The 21,434-nt window shown below is 38.3% G+C and overlaps 1 protein-coding gene across 1 annotated transcript in view; it reads left to right on the forward strand.

Moving 5' to 3' along the window:
* colec12 (collectin sub-family member 12) overlaps window positions 1–21,116 on the forward strand; it is a 204,107-nt gene extending 182,991 nt beyond the window's left edge. Inside the window, exons 7-10 of the mRNA XM_043688229.1 lie at window positions 5,190–5,326; window positions 10,282–10,391; window positions 12,449–12,591; window positions 16,399–21,116. Coding sequence (XP_043544164.1) covers window positions 5,190–5,326; window positions 10,282–10,391; window positions 12,449–12,591; window positions 16,399–16,415 — 407 coding nt within the window. The 3' untranslated portion in view covers window positions 16,416–21,116. The remainder of the gene's footprint in view (window positions 1–5,189; window positions 5,327–10,281; window positions 10,392–12,448; window positions 12,592–16,398) is intronic.
* Window positions 21,117–21,434: the final 318 nt, after the last annotated feature.

A 21,434-nucleotide genomic window follows, 5' to 3' on the forward strand; every position in this document is an offset into this window, starting at 1 on the left:
GTGTCGAACCAGAGGACACAGCTTAAAAATACAGGGTAGACCATTTAGGACAGAGATGAGGAGAATCTTCTTCACCCAGAGAGTGATGGCTGTGTGGAATGCTCTGCCCCAGATGGCACTGGAGGCCCAATCTCTGGATTCATTTAAGAAAGAGTTGGTTAGAGCTCTCAAGGATTGCGGAATCAAGGGATATGGAGATAAGGCAGGAACAGGATACTGATTAAGGATGATCAGCCATGCAGGCTCGAAGGGCAGAATGGCCTACTCCTGCACCTATTGTCTATTATAAAAACAAGATACATTTGAACTGCAAAGTAGTCAGACGTATTGCACAGTATTTCCTATTATTGTTAGATAAGAAACTTATGAATGTCATTTTTATCACCTCTTCCATATAATTAACTTCCTTTGTTCTCAGGGGCCAATTTTATTTGATATGCTTCTGTGAAGCAACTTGAGATTTTATATTAAAGGGATTTTATAATGGCAAGTTGATTGAACTTGAAGTAAATGAGGGTGACTTGCTGAAGGATTAAGGTTGTAAAGAGGATTTTAAAGAACAAAAAAAAGGATGGAAGGTTTAGCTGGAGAATTCCAGAGCTGCTACCCTGATATGGCCACCAATGGTGTGACAAAATGAGTGCAGGAGCCAGGGTTGGAAGAAATTACAGTGTACAGAAATAAAAAGGAATGCAGTCACGAGGAACTTAAGCAAGAGAATGCGAAGTTATAATTTGAGGCATTTGGGATGCGAAGCCAATAGAGTTCATCACATTCTGTGGTGATCGAATTAGCACTCCATCTGGGTGACTTGAGATGGCCTAATTAAACTTAAGACAGTAACCAGGGAGGCAGATGTATTGTTTACAATGGTACAGTTTGTGGTGGAACCAAAGACACTTGGCCGTTTTAATGGAGGCGATGGAGGTTTCACACACTGGCTGGGAATGTGACAAGAGCCTTTCATCACCATTTTAAGAATGACCTACCATCAGAATCAAGAACCACAGTGGGGAGAAAGGGGGGTATCAAAGCTAAGAGCTGTTGGGAGGATGGTAGTTGTTTGAAAATCTAGCCCACCAGGGAAGCAGTGCTTATTGTTAGTATGACAGCTAGCCAGGCCACAGGTATGCGATTGCAGGACGAATGGTCGTAGGGTTGGGGGTCACAGAAGAGGGAATCATCTGGAAGGGCATGTGGATGCTCGCAACATCATCCCCCCTCCCCCACCCAATCTTTTCCTGATGCCAAGTCTGTTGATGAAGCCCTCAGTGCTTTTTAATGAATTATCTTCTCCCTGGAACCTGCTAGCATCCCCCATTGGTTTAATTGTCGTTGGAACATAAGATTTAGGAGCAGCAGTAGACCATATAGTCGTTTGTGCCTACTGCACCATCCAATAAGATCATGTATACTCTGGTTGTACTCTCATGTCCACTTATTTGCATCACATAAACTTTGACTACTGTGTCTATCAAAAGCTCATCTAACTCAGCCTTGAGTCAGTTGAAAGACCCATACATTTGGCGAAGATAATTCCACAGATTGACCTCCTGTGATAAGGAAAAATAATTCCCTCATCACTGTCTTAAAAAGGAGACCACTTCTTAAGTTACATGACCATGGTTTTAGTCACCCCACAAGTCAAATCATCTTTCCAGTGTCCACTCTATCAAGTCTCCTCAAGACCTTACATGTTTCAATTAGATCATCACACATTATTCTAAACTCCAATGGTTATAGACCTAACCTGTTCAGGAATGAGGTGAGTGAATATTCTCTGAACTGCTTCTAGAACAATTATATTTTATCCAATAAGAAGTTCAAAATGTGCATTAATGTGGTCCCAGCAAGATCCTGTATTGCTGTAATAAAACTTGCAATGATTAACAACATCCTTTTATTATATAGTCATTCATTCATGGGATGTGAGCATCATGAGCTGGGCAAGCATTTATTGCTCATCCCTAGTTGCCTTGAGAAGGTGGTTGTGAGCTTGCCTTTTTGAAACTCTGCAGTCCATTTGCTGTAGGTACACTCACCATGCCAGTAGAGTTCCAGGATTTTGACTCAGTAACACTGAAGAAATGGAGATAAATTTCCAAGTCAACGTGGTAGGAGGGGAGGTGATGGCAATGTTCCCAATTATTGGTACCCTTGTCATGGTCATGGGCTTGGAAGATTCTGTCTAAAGAGCCTAGGTGACTTTCTGCAGTGCATCTTCTAAATAGTATATTTATACTGAGCATTGAGGGGGAGGGAGTGAATGTTTGTGGATGTGCCAGTCAAAATGGCTGCTTTGTCCTGGATCATGTCAATCTTCCTGAGTCGTGGAGGCTGCAGTTAAATGGGGAGTATTCCATCACAGTACTGTGATGTGTTGTAGATGGGTGGCAAGGTTTTGGGAAGTCAGGAGGTGAGTTACTCACTGCCGGATTTCTAGCTTCTGACCTACTCTTATAGTTGCAGTACTCAAATGGCTAGTCCAGTTCAGTTTATGGTGAATGGTAACCCTCAGGATATTGCTAGTGAGGTATTCAGCAATGATGATGCTGATAAATAACAATGTTAGATTATCTCTTGTTGGAGATGATCATTGCTTGTCACTTATGTAGCATAAATATTACCTATCTGAATATCCAGCTTTTACTGGATTTGGATGTAGACTGCTTCATTATCCAATGACTCATAAATAGTAATGCCCATTGTGCAAATGTTTGCAAACATCCTCACTTCTGAGCTTATGATGGAGGGAAGGTCATTATTAAAGCAGCTGAAGATGATTGGGCCTAGGACACTACACTAAGGACCTCTTGCAGAGATGTCCTGGAGCTGACATAATTGACCTCCAACAATCACAACCATCTTCCCTTGTGCCAGGAATGACTCTAACCAGCAGAAGGTTTTCCCCCTATTATCTCTAGTTTTGATAGAGCTCCTAGATGCCACACTTGGACAAATGCAACTTTGAAATCCAAAGCAGTCACTTGCACCTCATCCCTACAATTTCAGCTCCTTTACCTTACTAATCAATTCCTTATAATGCCTTTTCTATGACAAGGCCCCTCCCACTGCTGGAGAGTTCATGTGACCTGGTGCGAATTCTGCTGACAGTACATTTGAGTGGTTTAATTGCTAAATGTTAATACCTGAGGCAGGATGAACCTTAAGTTAACATTAATTGCCCATTTAAAACTTTTAACCAACAGTGCAAGAAAAAGGATATCAATGGATCTTTATGCCCCAGAATTTGATTGGGGTGAAGCCAGGAAGTCTGCACAATTCTTATCCAACACCAGCCTCTAATATGATTAACTGCACTCTGCCACCAAATCTGTGATGGTTCAGAGCATTAAATTCTTCTCAATGGCTTTAGACATCCCTATGTTTCAATAAATAACTATTGCATAAGATGGTGGATAGAACTGTTCCATGTAACCTGTTCCAAAAACTGATGGCAGTAGACCTAGGTGGTTTGGTTGTTAAAGATTAAAGCTATTTACATTTGTACACAATGACAGAAGCACCGATTCTGACAGTGGATAGACTGTTTGTCTCCAAAGTTCCCAGATGCTATTGAGAATATCCGATTATTATATAAATAATTGGATAAATAATGTTGTTTGAGGTAGAATGGATTTGGGAATTGTTACAATCCCAGCTGAAGGTAATACTGGATAGATCCCAGATAGAAATTTGATGTGATAAATTATAAGCATTCTTTTTGCAATTTGGTTCCCAGATGGTCAGTACTGAACATATTCACAGAAGGATGCTGATGTACTTTTAAGAAAGAAAATGTTTATTACAAAAAAAAAGAAACAAATGCTGCATAGAATTTGGAAACACATAAGCAGCAACAAAGATTCAACTCTTTTTCTGACATCCTTTATAGACGCTGAACCCCAGTGAATTATCACTCTCATCTTCACTCATTAATATCTTCCTCAACTAACAAGGTCACAAATGTTTTGTTTCAACATCTTTCTGCACATTCACCAGATTTGATACTCTTTATCTCTCTCCAGCACTTACAGACAGAGACTAATTCATTGACTTTTCTCACTCAGCTCAAGGGAAAATGTCTCAAGTGTTTTGGTATCTTTTAGTTCAACTACATTTAGTTTGCTAAACGGCAGATCTTGCTAGCATGATCTTGCCTTCCAAACTGAACCTGCTTCTGACCTCCCTTATAATAACATATTATGAATCTTCATCACAGAGTCTAAAGGATAACTAATTAATGTTTCTACCTGGTACAAGAGCTAAACGATTTGTATTGCCATGCAGATGTGGTTTGAAAGAGAAAGGTTCATAAAAAGGAGCCGATAGCAGGTAAGTTAATCTGTAAGGATCTGAAATAAATCAGTTTGTGGCAGCCATTCCGTATGATTCATTGCATAAGATTCTGCTTGGGTCCTTGCAATTGGATTGAAAATACCAAATTCAAGAGAATTTTCCTAGCTTTAGATAAAGTGAAAATTTCTAGGACAAGCCCTCACTGAACAACAGTTCTGGGATTCAAAGTCACAGGCTGAGAAAAGAGCAGAATGGAAATAAGAACCTTCAGCAGCTAAATATCAATTCTGACTGGTTCTTGGAGAATGAAGCATCTCCTTAAGAGACTGTGTATGACCGTAAAGTGGGATACTTGTTAATGATAAACATCAAAGAGGAAAGTACTGTACACTATAGTTCTCTATGAAATAATGTTTAGTCAACTTTGCTTTTGACTTGTTAGAATAAAACTATTCAGATATGAAACATTGTCATGTCATGCTTTCAGCCAGTAACAGGAAGTTTTCATTTATTTTTAAAAATTATTGGCCTCCACAGAGATTGTGCATAACTCCTGAGTCAGCTGTCTGTAAGGGACTGAACTAAAATGAGTTTGGGTAATCTCTGATATGGAAAATAGTATAGATATTACACCAATGCTGTTTTTCCACCCATGAACAGGAAAATTCGCAAATATTTTTGCAAAGACTAGAAGGAAATTTTGCACATCAATTACTGTGCAATACTAAACTTGGGAAAATTAGTGCTGATATGGTTAATCAGAAGTGAAACGTTTGCATTTCTCACTTTGATGAACATCAACTTAAAGTGAAAATTCTTCAAAAGATGTGTTTATGTTTTCTTCTAGTACTTCAATATGTCTTCAGTAATTTCCTTATCTTTTTTTAAAGGTTGTCCTCCTAAATGGAAGAATTTTAAGGATAAATGTTATTATTTCTCTGTTGATCTTGTCGAATTTGAAGAAGGAAATAATATGTGCAAAAACATGTCATCCAACATGATTATAATTAATAACAATGAAGAACAGGTACTCAAAAATCCAAAATATCTTATTGTTATTTTGCTCCTCCTTGAACATCTGATATTTGCTTTAGAAGATCTAGATATCAAAGCAAATTTGGCTTCCAGTATTTTCCTTTGGAATTCATAAATTGTAGCATAAGAAATTAAGAAAGCATGGAATGAGAGAATGTTCATAAACCATGAAAGTGACAAGTGTTGTTGAAGCAAAACTTCAACAAAGAGTCTTAGAGACGTACAGCACCGAAGCAGACCTTTCAGTCCAACTTGTCCATGCCAACCAGATAGCCTAAATTAGCCTATTCTCATTTACCAACACTTGGCCCATGTCCCTCTAAACCCTTCCTATTCATATACCAATCCAGATGCCTTTTAAATGGTGTAATTGTACCAACCTCCACCACTTCATCTGGCAGCTCATTCCATATACATACCATCCTCTGCATGAAAAGGTTGCCCCTTAGGTCCGTTGTAAATCTTTCCCCTCTCACAATAAACCTATGCCCTCTAGGTCTGGACTTTCTCACCCCAGGGAAATGCCCCTCATGATTTTATAAACCTCTAAGGTCACCCCTCAGCTCCAGGGGAAACAGCCCCACCTATTCAACATCTCCCCATAGCTCAAATCCTCCAACCCTGGCAACATCCTTGTAAATAATTTCTGAACCATTTCAAACATCCTTCCTATAAGAGGGAGACCAGAATTGCGCACAATATTCCAAATGTGGCTTACCAATATCCTGTATAGCTGCGACATGAACTCTCAACTCCTGTACTCAATACTGTTATCGATAAAGGAAAGCATATCAAACACCTTCTTCACTATCCTATTTCCCTGCAACTTTACTTTCAAGGAACTATGAACCTGCACTCCAAGGTCACTTTGTTCAGAAACACTCCCCAAGACCATACCATTAAGTATATAAGTCCTGTCCTGATAAGCCTTTCCAAAATGCAGCACCTCACATTTTAGATTAGATTAGATTGCTTACAGTGTGGAAACAGGCCCTTCGGCCCAACAAGTCCACACCGACTTGCCGAAGCACACCCACCCAGACCCATTCCCCTACATTTACCCCTGCACCTAACACTACGGGCAATTTAGCATGGCCAATTCACCTAATCTGCACATTTTTTGGACTGTGGGAGGAAACCGGAGCACCCGGAGGAAACCCACACAGACACGGGGAGAATGTGCAAACTCCACACAGAGAGTCGCCTGAGGCTGGAATTGAACCCGGGTCTCTGGCGTGTGAGGCAGTAGTGCTAACCACTGTGCCACCTTGCTGCCCACAAATTTAAATTAAACTTCATCTGCCACTCCTCAACCCATTGGCCCATCTCATCAAGATCCAATTATATTCTGAGGTAATCTTCTTTGCTGTCCACTACTCCTCCAATTTTGGTGTCACCTGCAAACTTATTAACCACAACTCCTATGTTCACATCCAAATCATTTATATAAATGATGAAAAGCAGTGGATGCAGCAATGATCCCTTGTGGCACATCACTGGTCACAGGCTTCCAGTCTGAAAAGCAAAACCTTCACCACCACCCTCTGTCTTCTACCTTTGAACCAGCACTCTATCTAAATGACTAGTTCTTCCTCTATTCCATGTGATCCAACCTTGCTAGCCAGTCTACCATGAGGAACCTTGTCGAATGCCTTACTTAAGTCCATAGAGATCATGTCCACCACTCTGCCCTCATCAATCTTCTTTGTAACTTCTAAAAAACTCAATTTAGTGAGGCACGATTTCCCACACACAAAGTCATGTTGACTATAACTAATTAGTCCTTCCCTATCCAAAAATATGCAAATTCTATCCCTTAGGATTCCCTCCAAAAACATGCACACCACTGATGTCAGACATATCAGTCTATAGTTCCCTGACTTTTTCTGACCACCTTTCTTAAATATTGGCACCATGTTAGCCAACCTCCAGTCTTCTGGCACCAGAGCTATGACTATCGATGATCCAAATAGTTCAGCAACAGGCCCAGCAATCACTTCCCTACCTTCCCACAGAGTTCTAAGGTACACCTGATCAGGCCCCGAGCTTTTATCCACCTTTATGCGTTTTAAGACATCCAGCATCTCCTCCTCTGTCATATGGACATTTTTCAAGATATCACCATCTATTTTCCCACACTCTACATCTTCCATGTCTTTCTCCACAGTAAACACTGATGCAAAATACTTGTTTAGTACCTCCGCCATCTCCTGCAGTTCCACACATAGACTGTCTTGCTGATCTTTGAGTTACCCTTTTGTCCTTAATGTATTTATAAAATCCCTTTGGATTCTCCTTAACCCTATTTGCCAAAGCTATCTCATGTCCCTTGCTTGCCATCCTGATTTCCCTTTTAAATATACTCCTACTGCTTTTATAATCTTCTAAGGATGCACTCGATCTCTGTTGTCTATACCTGATGTATGCTTCCTTCTTTTTCTTAACCAAAACCTTAAATTCTCTAGTCATTCAGCATTCCCTCCACTTACCAGCCTTGCCTTTCACCCTGACAGGAACATGCTGTCTCTGGACTCTCTATCTCATTTCTGAAGGCTTCCCATTTTCCAGCCGACCTTTTACCTGCGAACATCTGTCCCCAATCAACTTCTGAAAGTTCTTGCCTAATACCATCAAAATTGGCCTTCCTCCAATTTAGAACTTTAACTTTTAGATCCGGTCTATCCTTTTCCATCACTGCTTTAAAACTAACTGAATTATGGTCATTGGCCCCAAAGTGCTCCCCCATTGACACCTCAATCACTTGCCCTGCCTTATTTCCCAAGAGTAAGTCAAGTTTGGCACCTTCTCTAGTTGATACATCCACATACTAAATCAGAAAATGTTCTTGTACAAACTTAACAAATGCCTCTCCATAACAAATGCCTCTCCATCTAAACCCTCAGATGTCATTAATCTTAGATTGTACTATATTGATTGCCTTTCCTGGTGACAATATCAAAGTTCAGCAGTTCAGAAACTGTTTCATTTCCTTAGTGTCAAGACTGAAAGTTATATCCCTCAATCTCATTCCTAATAATGTAATAAATGCAGTTGGTGTTTTAGTTGAGCCTGAAAATGGAGGACATAATCCTAGTGATCACAGTGGCATTGTGCTTGTCAGCGTCCTCCAGTACTTAGATCCCCTGACACTTTGCAGGTCAGTGGCAGGGCACCTAATTTCCATGTGAAGCAGCCATGTAGATCTCCAGATAAAAGTTTGCCTCAGGCAACAATGAAATACTTACTGCAAAAGAATTTTTAAAGAAGGCTTTTCACAACTGCTCAAAGTCTCATACCATTTTACAGCACTGAAGTAATTTTGAAGGGTAGTCAATGCTAGTAAATCCAGTGCAGATGATCTGGTGCTTGTCAATGATTGAGGCAAGTAAGGATGACCAGGCCCTGTCTACTCAGACTTCAAACATGTTAACTCTTTGGAGAAAAGACCATTTGAAAACAATTGACATTCTTCAAGAGTTGCATGCTGTTTTCCTGCCAAAATATGCAAGTTAGGACAAGTCAAACACAAGTTAAATTTTGGAATTGAATTAATTATGTGATTCTCATTGTCCAAGCACCTGACCAGCAACCTAATTCTAGGATGAAAAAAAGCAGTAAAATGCAACTTCATAGCCTTTTTTTAAAACCAGGCTGCATTAGCACTATAAAAATTCATACTTAGAATGGTGGACTTTCAGTCATCATACCAAAAATGCCATTACGAACTTGAAGACCATTAACATTTTTTAAAACAAATCATACCCCCAGTTACTAATTGAAAGAAATTATGATACCAGATCTTGTCTTTTAAGCAAAAGCTTTTAGTGTGCAAGAATTAAAGAAAACAGGTGTCACTAATTTAAATATAAATGTTTCATAAACCCTTATCCTTTAAACCTGAAAATCTGACACAGACCACTTTCTGTTTATTCTGAATCACATTCAAGTTCTCTACAATTTTCAGGATCCTGATTATTTTCTCACTTCTTATATCAATGGGACCCATAGGCCTAAAAAATTCACTAGGTGTTCCCTCAGTGTTTCTGTTATTCTGAGATTCCTCTGGAATCTTCTAATAGTATTCAATTTGGCAGCCATATTGCATTTTGAGCACCTCACAATTGTGAACACTCTAACTCAACTATGGGCTCACTGCTTTATTATTTAGAGTTTGTTGTATCTAACTTCATAACCAATTTAGAGAACAATAAATGTTCTAATCTAAATCCTTTTCTGTTGGATTCCATTTACCGTGAATCTATTTCATTGTTCATTTTTCCAATTACTATTTGCTTAGCTCACCAACCTACTTGATGCAGTCACTCTGACCACACTGTTAGCAAGTTGCTATGAAAGGAGGAACTTGATCCAGCAGAATTTTGTGGATTAGAATAATTTTTTTTGTTATTTAGTTTGTTGCCTATCCTCTGTTTCTCTTAACTGAGAGCAATTAGCTGTCAGCCACATTGTTGCGGTTCTGGAGTCTTAATAGGCCAGACAAGGTAAGGATATTAGGTTTCTTTTCCTAAATGACATTAGTGAACCAGATGAGTTTTTATGACAATGGATATAAGTTTTCATGGCCGCCACAATAAACTTGGCTTTATATTCCAGCTGCTATTGTGGGATTTGAATCCATGTTCCAGAGGATTAGTCCAGGACTATTAGATTTCTAGTCCTGTAACATTGCCACTTGGCTACGTCTCACAATTCTACAGGTCAGCTTGTTATATTTACAGTGCAACAAATAAAGGGACACCTCTCTAAACCTAAACTTCTCCAAAGTAAAAAAAAAATTACAAGCACAATTTTCATAATGTATTTCTGGAAGAATCTTGTGAATTAGTCAGCTGTATTCTTCATGTTTGTATGAAAATGTCGAAAATGCTAAGTTACTTTAACATGTACTTATCTACATTGCTAATAAATTGTGTTCTGGCATTACAGCAATGGGTCAGAAAACAAATACGTGGAATAAATTACTACTGGATTGGTCTGTCAGACACTGAAGAGCGCAATGTATGGAAATGGGTGGATGGAACCATTGCAGAATACACGTATGTGTCCATTCTATTATAAAATATAATAATCCTGAAGATTAACTGGAATTATCATTTAGTCATGTAAATCTAATTAACCATGTTGTTCACCTTCAAATTAAATGTTATGATTCATGATATTCACACTTTATAAAACAATTCTGCACAAATTTTAGTTAAAGCAGTTTTTTCAAATGAAATGATTATCCATACCCCGAAAATATGTTCATGCATGTACAGAAGTGACCTATAACTTCAGTTTGCTGCGACGCACTATGCACAGTTTTTTAAAAGTTCATTCATGGAATGAGGACTTGTTGGCTAGGCTAGCATTCATTGCCCATCCCTAATTGCTCAGAGGACAGTTGAGAGTCAATCACATGGCTGAGAGTCTGAAGTCACATGTAGGCCAGACCAAAAAAGGAAACATGGTCAGATTTTCAACAGCAACAAATGTCAAATCAACATGACACAAATCAATTTACTTGGATAAATCTGATCAGCTGATAATAGATCTGATCCTATTAAAGTGAAAGATGCAAAATGGTTGTCAACACCACAAGATAGTGATGAATTACAAAAGTGACTTGGTTTCTTCCTTGCTCACTCCAGCAAACTCTTGACACTTTCTTCATCACTTTCCAGAATGGATGACAGGGAGGTGCCAAGAGAAGTGAAGAGAATAATGAGAGGCTTTGAGGGGGCAGGGAAGTGGGAGGCAGTGAGGTGAAGTAAGCAACAAAGAAAACAGTGAAGAGCCACAGTGACACAGGGAAGCAGGAGTGCATGGGGTGCTGCACAGAGAAGCAATGGAAGTGATAGGTGGGAGACAGCAAGCAAGTCAGAGGGAATTAGGAGCAGTTCAGAGCTGCTCACAGAGAGAGCTTGGGATACAGATTAATGGCATTAGCAATTGGAAAAATGGGTATATATAACCGTGACCAGATCGGAAGCCAGCTCCTTGTTTTGAATCCCTTTTTATAGAATCCATACAGTGTGAAAGGAGGCCATTTGGCCCATTGGTTCCAAACCAACTCTCTGAAGGACATCCCACCTTACAACCCTCCATTTCCCATGGTCAATCCTCCTAACCTGCACATCTTTGGACTGTGGGAGAAAACCATAGCACCCAGAGGAAATTCACGCAGACACTGTGCAAACTCTACACAGCCAGTCACCTGAGGATGGAATTAAACCTGGGTCCCTGGTGCTGTGAGGCAGCAGTGCTAACTACTGTGCCATCCATTTTCCTATTTGATGGGAACAGGAGTTAAAACCAATCATCCTATTAAGAACAATGGGTGGACGTACAAAACTGGAGGGTCAATCAAAGCCAACACAGCTTCAGAAAATAATCCAGCTGCAAAATGGCTGATACCAGGAAGCAGTGGGCTGACCAATCTTGTAACGTCTGGTCCCTGCCTGTCTCCATTCCTCATGGTGGCAGAGCCCAAAACTTCAGTCCATGGTTTTCAGGGCATGATTTTAACGCTGTTTAAGTGAATGGGTTTTCAAGTATGTTTAACATTTCTTTTCAAAGGGGTGCAACTTAAGTCAGCTTTTGCAAATATTTTAAATGCAATTTTATTAAATTGACAACTCATTTAGACAGATAATGTTCTTTTTATTTATCCAGAAGTGCATAACTGAAGTATTTTTTCCCACCACTAAATGACTCATGGTAATTTTTATTATTCAAAATCACTAAATGGGCTATGGTTCCAATTAATCAATTTACATGCACAGCTTGGAAAGGGCAATGCAATACCATTGGTGAGGGAAAAGGTATGGAGAGAGGAGAACATTAAATCACAATGAGTTGGAGGGGGAAATAGGACACTTTACCCCCTGCAGTGCCCACCTCTATTTCTAAAGACTTCAAGAGCATTGGTGGACACTGTGTGTCCCCTCTGCAAGGTCAACTGGGCACGAAATTAGCTACAGAAGAGGGGCAGACAGTTGGCAAAGATATTATTCTTGACAAGGTAGCTATATTAACTCCTGCTGACATGTATTGAAAGGATTCACTTCCTGCTTGCTTTGTGAATTCATTTTGTTTGACTGTTTTCTTCCAGAAACTGGAGGCCAGGGCAACCCGATAACTGGCAACATGAAACAGCAACAGAAGATTGTGCTGGCTTGGCTACAGGTGCATTGTGGAACGACTTCTTCTGCACAGACCTCAATGGTTTGATTTGTGAAAAGAGTGTCGACAAAGGTGAATGTTCAATTTGAGTTTATGCATGAGAAAATCTGATTCTGGTTTGCAAGTAGACACTGAAAAATAGTCGTTTCAATTAGAAAAGATCCCAGATCTCGCAAGTCACTGTAATCTGCAGCTTATTTCCTACAGTCAGCAATTAATCTGGTACTGCAGTGTGATGTAATGAAGGTTTGGGAATCATGCTAGACTGAAGCAAAGGCATTGTTTTTACTTCAGTAACCTTTTACGGTATCGGCCCTTTATATTTCAGTATTTCATTTTGAGTACAAACGGCCTCGGGAGAGGTAGACTCAGTAAAACCTAAAATTGACAAGAGCAGAATTCAGATTTGCAAATACGAAATATTTTGTACAGTTTATACAACATTTGAGTAGTAGAAAAAATATCTTATGTTTCAGAATAAAATATGTAACCAGCTACTGTATTGAATTCATATGTTGCTAGGTTTAGTTGGAGATTCTGCTAGTAGTGCATCCTGCTATGACAACCAGCAGTTCAAAATAATTTGTTCGCAACCTGCCAGATTTGCAGAACAAATTCAGTGTGGGATCCATCAGAGAAACCCTGTCAGTGAGTAAGACATGGAGCCTAGAAATTGCAATTTTCTTTGGGCTCTCTCTACAGAGCAGCCATGATCACAGTGAAGGGCAGAACAGACACGGGGGCAAAAGAAAATACCTACTGCTGTTCCTATGTGCCTCTTTACTGGGTCTGGCACTGGAGTTCATAGGTGGGTAGCACATCCACCACTTGCACCAAAATGTTTGAGTTGTGGATTTTCTTGTTACTCATCTGACTTCATAAACAAATATTCTGAAAGAGTGTTTTACTGTAGGAACTTATGAACCTTAGTTTTCCATTCAACCTATTGTTATAAGCAAATTCTAAGCAAGATACCCCAATTTGTTATGGTTTCACTTGGGATGGCCCAAGTATTAAGTTCCTGGGTGGCAATGATTCCCCTACTTTACTCATCTGTTTACTCAGACGGTCACAAGAAGGTTAATCTAAAAATGGATCCTTTCTGTTGTGAATACCTTTCACCCAGACCCAAATGAACTTCTGTTTCAAAGTGAGTCAATTTAACCGGATTTCTGGGAATGATCCCACTAGTAAAGGGCTTGTCATATGAGGACCAATTGGGGACTCTGGGTCTGTACTCGATAGAGTTTAGAAGATTGAGGGGGGATCTCATTGAAACTTATAGAATACTGTAAGGCCAGGAAAGTGGATGTGAAGAAGATGTTTTCATTGGTAGAGAGACTAGGACCCAACGGCACAGTCTCAGAGTAAAGGGAGAACCATTTGGAATGGAGATGATGAGGAATTTCTTCAGCAAGAGGATGGTGAATCTGTGGAATTCATTACCACAGAACACTTTGGAGGCCAAGTCATTGAGTGTATTTAAGACAAAGATCAATAGGTCCTTGATCAGCAAGACGTCAAGGATTACAGGAGAAGTCAGCCATGATCAAATGGCAGAGCAGACTCTGTGGGCTGAATGGCCAAATGCTATTCCTATATTTTATGGTCTTGAGATAACAATGAGTGAGATTACCCGTTACCTGCAGGGATAACTATTGGATATTTCTTTACGTGACCTTCACAGCTAACACTGTAACTCAAGTTAATAATGACCCACTGGCACACATGAGAACTTCAGTCCCACTAACGCACACGAGTAAAGTACTTTTTAACCCCTATCCTTGTTTATTCTCCAAAAGGAAAAGATACAAAATGTGTCTGCTATTTGGAATAAAATATGCAGAGAATGAATTGCTGTTGACCCAGAGTCATCAGCCCCTCATTTTCTTAGCTGAAAATGTGTTGCTGGAAAAGCGCAGCAGGTCAGGCAGCATCCAAGGAACAGGAGAATCGACGTTTCGGGCATAAGCCCTTCTTCAGGAATCATTTTCTTAGTAAAGATCATAGTCCAGCCTATTCTGATTTGGCTTTTTCCCCTTCTAAGGGCTGTTACTTGAAGTTCCCTTTGCACCTTTAGGTGTGAAATTCCAAGGGTCTCTCTCTCTCTCTCTCTCTCTCTCTGTCTCTCTCGCACCCAACATCCAAGTGATTTACTTCTGCAGCCATTTTTGGTCATTTCAGCCCTCAGTACAAAATTGCACACATTTTGGAATTGAAAGTTAAAAATGTCCATAGTGCTTTGTAGATCTGACCTATGGTCTTAATACCATATTCGTATCTAAACGACTTTAACCTTTGTGGGAGAAGTGCTCCAGATTTTTGAAGATTACCCTTTGTTTCTTTTCTTTTGGTCTTAGACTCTTCTACCTAAGGAAATAGTTTCTCTCGATCGATCCAATCAACCCCTTCAATAATCTCAAATAATTAAAATCAACAGTTATTTTTATATTATAAATACTGTACATTTTTCTATTTTAAATTGCGAAATGAAATGTTAAAGGGCTATTTTTAAACTAAGGATTATGGAAGGAATTGCTGCATTTTCAAAAACAAGTTACTAACATTTATGCTTCTGCTTGTTCAGACAGTGGAGGAAGGTTATTGCAAATGATCTGACACCATTTGAAGGGTGTACACAATGAGATTTGGCTGGCAACAAGTAGCTAATTGGTCTGTAGAGTTGTCGATAGCAAAAGCCTTCTGTGTGCTTACAACAATGTGATTGGCTCCCGGGTAGCTGAACAGCTTGTGAGTGTGAACAATATGGCCAGAAGCCTTCATAGCTCCAAAAGGGGAAGTAATGTTTTTTCCTTCCTCAAAAAAAACCTAAAGCCTGAAGTAAGCCAGTTTATTTTCACTCCTCAGTTGCTGTGGCTTTTAACCAATTGTTAAGAAACTTTACATTTTGTGAACCAGTCACTCTGTGCCTCCTGCAAGGAAATGAAAAGCACCTGGAGAAGAGATATGAACAAACAGCAAAACCCTGTGAGTGAAAGGATAATCTTTGTGAACACTGTGGATAAGGAGTATTGAACTGCCTTCCTAAATTTTCCCTCCATCCATAATATTGTAATAAATAGTAATTCTTGATAAGTACAGAAAACTGGTTCACGATTTCTGTTAAATTTGGTCTAAAAGACAGGTAAATTGGCGAATTTTAAGTACATAAATAAAATCTTTACCTTTTATGATGATTGTAAATAGTGGGGCATGCTTTCCAGTGCTACCCCAATAAGATTTAAAATCAACAGATGGAAGCGTAGTAAATGCAACTAGTTCAGATATCCTTCTAAGGAATCTGCACTCAACTCCACTAAGATCATAACATCTTTCCTGAAATGCAGGGCCAGAACTGGATACGTATTTTAGGTGCATCCTAACAAGAACTTTATACAAGCATTACTTCTAGCCTTTTGGATTCCAGCACTCTTGAGATAAAAGCTAACATTCCTTCAAGGATTTTCTAATATAGAGATTCCCTATTAATAATGATATTTATTTAATTGTTTCCTCTTTGAATTGTTAAATTCTGCTTATTAATGAACCTGTGAATAGAGCTGACGAGTTCATATCAATATGTGTTGGCCTCTCAAAATAATATCTTATGCCTGTCAAAAAAGCAGAATAGGGAAGGAATCTCAGGTAGTCTCCAGTAAATCATATATTGCATTCTAAATTAATTACTCCACCCAGGCACACTGATTCCTGCACAGCATGAATTAGGAAGATGCTTTTGGAGAATAATCTCAATCTGCTTTCTTTTTTGTCTATTGTATGTTGAATTGAAATCATATATATATTTTGCTGATACGGTAGTTTTCCAATCAATTTTCTGCAGCTGTATGTATTCATACCATCGGTCTTTTCATATTACAGATCAACTTAAAGCGTGATTCTCCTGAGTAGCCTAAAGAGCACATCCAGAGACATTTCCAGACCAGTTTCAGAGGTGGTCATCAGTTTCAGGTCTTCGATTACCAAAGGAAGCTTCAGATCTGCGTCATTAACCTAGTTTCCCGAACATCATTTCCTCATGCCGGGCATTTGAAGTTAAATCTTCAGCCCACTTTAACTTTTAATTTGAAGTTAGCCCAAAACTTTATTCTTTAAAGAATATCTATTATTCAATAACAATTATTGTTTATGAAAAGTGAAATAAGCAAGAAAATATATTGCAAAATTCAGGAGTCCTTTTTTTTGTTTTATTTTCCTTAACTACTTATGTCAATATAAGAAAATTTATACATTAACACTAGTGTTTAAAAAATATTTACCATTCTGCATAGTAACAGACTTACACACAGCTTTCACGAATGTTTCTACTGAACCTTCTGTGTCGAGTTTACAATGAAATTTTTAAAAATTCCCCTATCAACTAAAATACCAAATATAAGGTGTAGGAACAGGATTTGATATGGATCTCATTTTGTTACCTTCCAGTTGCTGTAGAGATGACTTCTTAAATGTTTCATCACAACAAGTAAGAGAAAACTATTGCCCATCTGCTTAAGTAAAGCAGTCATTTTACTTTCATTGGACAAAAATAATTTCACCCGAAAGCAGAATGTGTTAAGAGTATACTTGCAAATGCAAATGTTACAGTTCAATGGGAATTACTGTGCTTTCTGACCATGAAGGTCCATTTTGACATCAGTAGCTGGACATCCCAGAAGGTAACTCAAAAAGGCACCACTTTCTTTATATTCAAGCAATGTCACTGGAACAAAAGAAACCAATCATGTAAACTACTGCCCTACACAACCTTTTGACTTGCATGAAATGCAATCCTATGTGATCTATAACTATTCCCATTTTAAACTAACCTAAGGATTTACACTAACAATTAAACCCTATTTAAGAGTCTACCATGACCACTAATTAAATATTCAAAACATTTAATCAGTCAATATTTGCAAAACACTTACGCAGCAATGCTCAGCCGTCAACTACCGATGGAGTCAGCGATGTAAAATATAAAGATCCTTTCAATTCATATTTGCAAAAACTGTAGGAGATAGTAACTAGTTTTGTGCCACACTTTGTTTTAAATAGTCACATAACAAAACGGAATACAATTAATTAAGATTAAATTACATTATGTTATTCTCAGTCATTCCACCTTATGAAAGGTTTGATTTCAATTCTGATCCAATATTTTGAAAAAATCTATTTTGCACCTATTTAGATTTGAAGAAGAAGAATGCAGAAGAATGATCCCAAAACAAATTTTATTAGTTACTTGGTTACAAATCAGTTTTAAAATAGCAATTAGACTGATGCAATCAAGTCACATCACAGTCGTGGATTACAGTGCTTTGCAATTTTCTTATTTTAAACTTGTCATATTAGGAAGCTACCAAGCAGAACGCAGTACTATCCCACAAAGGCAGGGGGCTGAAGTCATTGTTTTGGCTGTCCACACTCAAAACATCTGTGACAACTAGTTATAGAACAGTACTGGTTCAGTCTGAGAAGGAGATTGCAAGTCCATTCACTCAGCCAGAGAAAGTAAGTGAAAAGGGAAATTAAAGTAATTGCAATTAAAGAGAAAATAGGTTTTGTTACATCATTATCGAAAGCAAATGTCATATGACAGTGTTTTTAAACATTCCTTTAAGAGAGTCAATTAAAAGCCATGCACCAGTCAGTTTTTGCTTTAAGTAACTTCAATGGGCTCAACACATGGATATGTATTACCTTACTGCCAAATACATCTGTAATAACCAAAACTAAAACAAAACCAACATGAATTGTGAAATAAAAATGATTTTATTTAAACAGGTGTGCTTTGATTTCTCCAAGTTTTGCCTGGCTCCAGAGATCTGCGCTGGTATTTATGCTCCTCTTGAACTCTGTCATTAGTACAGTCACATTTTATCAAGTAATAAACTCTCAAGCAGAATAGATTTTTACAACTATTGATGATAATTGTTTTATTTCACTACTGAAGAAAACTACATGCACTCTAGATATTTTAGGGGAGAGATAAAGAAATTACACATACATGCAGTACCTTGTAGAACTCCCAGGAGCAGCAAGTGAAGCAGACAGGAGACCTTATTTGAGTAGTAGGCAAAATGTCAGTTTCTGAATGTGTGATGACAACTGGTTATTAAGTTGGCAGTGGGATTTAACTTCATCCAGTTAAATTGTACCTTTGGAATTAAGTATGTAGTAGCAGATGAGAAACACGTCTTCAGATTCATGATTGGTCAAAGGTGGCAAGGTCACTTCCTGGTGAATTGAAGCCAGTGATTTACTCTTTCTTAGTTCCTGTTTTTTAGTTTCAACCCTTTGTTCATCCAACTAGCTGAATGTTTGCTGTCTACAATATTTTGAAAAAAGATTTTTCATATTTCTTATAATATATTCGGATAATATCGATGTTGATTTACATCTCTTTGGATAATTATCCATTCTCTGTTTTGATCTTTGCTTCACACTCTTTGGCCTTCATTTAGTTTTGATAAGTTCTTTGCAAATAGTTCCTACTTTAGTTTTTTGCTTCTGTTGTTTAAGTTTTCTGTCTGTCTTACACTGTTTGATAGTCCAGGATAGTTAGTTTTGGGAGTAATTTCTTGGGAGTAGAGGAAGTTGTGGTTTGAGTTTCTTTCCTCTCAGTAACTGTGATGGTGCTAATCCAGATAGTCAGAGTGCTGCTAAGGAATTTGTTTTTGTCTTCAAAAGTGATTTGATCGTTCTGACTCCTTATTCTGCTACATTAGATTGAGGATGCCTGAGAGAACTTGTAAGATGTTGTAGTCCTTTTTTACAATGAAATTAGTGAAATATTCATAAGTTGTAGGCCATTGTCCAATACAACTTGGACTGGTATCGATCTGTTGTAATATTTCTTACAAAGCTCTAACAGCTGTTTTCATATCATATATAACTGTTTAACTTCAATGTATTCCAGAAAAATAAATTATGACAATAAATATCACTTGTCACTAATGGAGAATAAACCCTTTCCTAGATATTTTCATGGTCTGTGTGGAAATTTGCATATTAGTAGTGGTTCTTTGTTCTGAAGAGCACATTGCACATAGCTCACAACTTAAAATTATATCTTTTCTATCTTTTAAATTTCCCAGCCACTGCACTGAGCATAACCTCTGCATTTCATTATGTAGTTTTTTATGACATCTGCAGAATGGAAGAACATTGTCCTGACTATACCAATAGATTTTGTTCTGGACAACCTTGAATGGACAATTGGTGAACTTGCATGGTGTCTTCCTCTTATATCAATACATGACAAAGTTCTCAGAGTTTGTTAGTGTCTGCCAGCCAATATGCTGGAATATTCTAAGAGTATGACTCAATTTCGTCAATAAAATTCATATCTTGCTGTGTGGGTCTATCCGTAGTTGCTCTGGACAATGTACCTACTTTTATTTGTATTTTACCCTATACATATTCCATTTCATAACCAAATCTCATTAAATGCAGGTGGAATATTTGGGTCCTTGGTGGCATTCTTGCGAATTACCTTCCATCTAGTAATGGAACTAAGGGCAAAAGTAGAAATTGTTCGAGAAACTTAGTTGGTATGGCAGCATCTGTGGACAGCAAGCAGACTTAACATTGAGTCCAGTGACCCTTCTTCAGGATGGATAGTAGCTAGAAAAAGGTGGCACATAAGCTGAAGACGGGGGGTGATGGGAGGAAAAGGAGTGAGCAGATAGGTGGAGATGGGACCCAGAGAGAAAGAATGGTAGTTAGGCAGACAAAGGAATGGATAATAGTAGGGAGAAAGAAAAGCTGATAATGGGGACCATGAGTTTCTGTTTTAGTTTCAGATTTCCACAGTTCTTTGTTCTATTTTAAAGAAACTAAGAGGTTGGTGTGTGTATCTATGACTGCTCTAAGACCAATTACATAGTCTGGGAACTTCTTTCTCGAGATCTGTTAATCTTGTCTCAGTATCTGAGAGTGCTTAGGACACATGATAGATCAGCCTTTAGCTTCAATTTGTCTGTACTTTTAAAAAGGTTGGTTCCAAATTACTGGTTGAGGTATCTTAGAGTCATAGAGATGTACAGCATGGAAACAGACCCTATGTTCTGTGATTATGGTTGGTAATGAGGGGCTGCAGTGTGTTAGAATAACTAATGGAATTAGCATTCATTATTCTTTGATTGTCTGTTTCTGGTTTGTATTTCAACACTATTGTTGTACTTTCCTCAATAGTTTCCTGAAAGGTTCAGTAATTTGGGCCAAATTTGGTAAGAATGTTGCTATTTCATTGACCATTGTAGGAATACCCTGAAGTCTTGGACAAAAGTAGGAGTAGGGAAGTAATTATCTTTTGTGGCTTTGACATTGTACCTTTGCTACTCACAATGTGACCTAAGAAAAAATTAGATATTTTTGAAAATTCTCATTTTTCATCAGGTGTTAATGATGTAACTTGCTGTAAACAATGTAACACTCCTCAAAGTCTCTGTTCATGTTGTTCAACTGTTCCACCAAATGCCATAATATAGCACTATGGCCTTGTAAAATGTTAGACATTTGTCTTTGGAAAATTTCTGGAGCTGATGTTATATTGAATAGCAAATAATTAAAATAAAATCTCCCAAACAAAGTTATGAAAGTTGTCAAGAACTTGATCGTCTCATCCAACCGGTTTTGCCAAAAGTTGCTCTTTGCATCCAGTTTTAACATTGAAGGCTGAATCATTTGTTTTCTTTGGCTAAGTTTCAGTTACTGGAAACTAGATTTCTAATCTCAGTTCTGAAGAAGAATTATACCAGACTGAGTGTTATGGACATGTACAACACGGAAACAGACCCTTTGGTCCAACTCGCCCATGCCAACCAGATATCCTAAATTAATCTAGTCCTATTTGCCAGCATTTGGCCCATATCCCTCTCAACCCTTCCTATTCATATACCATTCAGATGCCT

The sequence above is a fragment of the Chiloscyllium plagiosum genome, chromosome 4 (assembly GCF_004010195.1).
Source record: "Chiloscyllium plagiosum isolate BGI_BamShark_2017 chromosome 4, ASM401019v2, whole genome shotgun sequence".
In the NCBI taxonomy this organism is placed as follows: Eukaryota; Metazoa; Chordata; class Chondrichthyes; order Orectolobiformes; family Hemiscylliidae; genus Chiloscyllium; species Chiloscyllium plagiosum.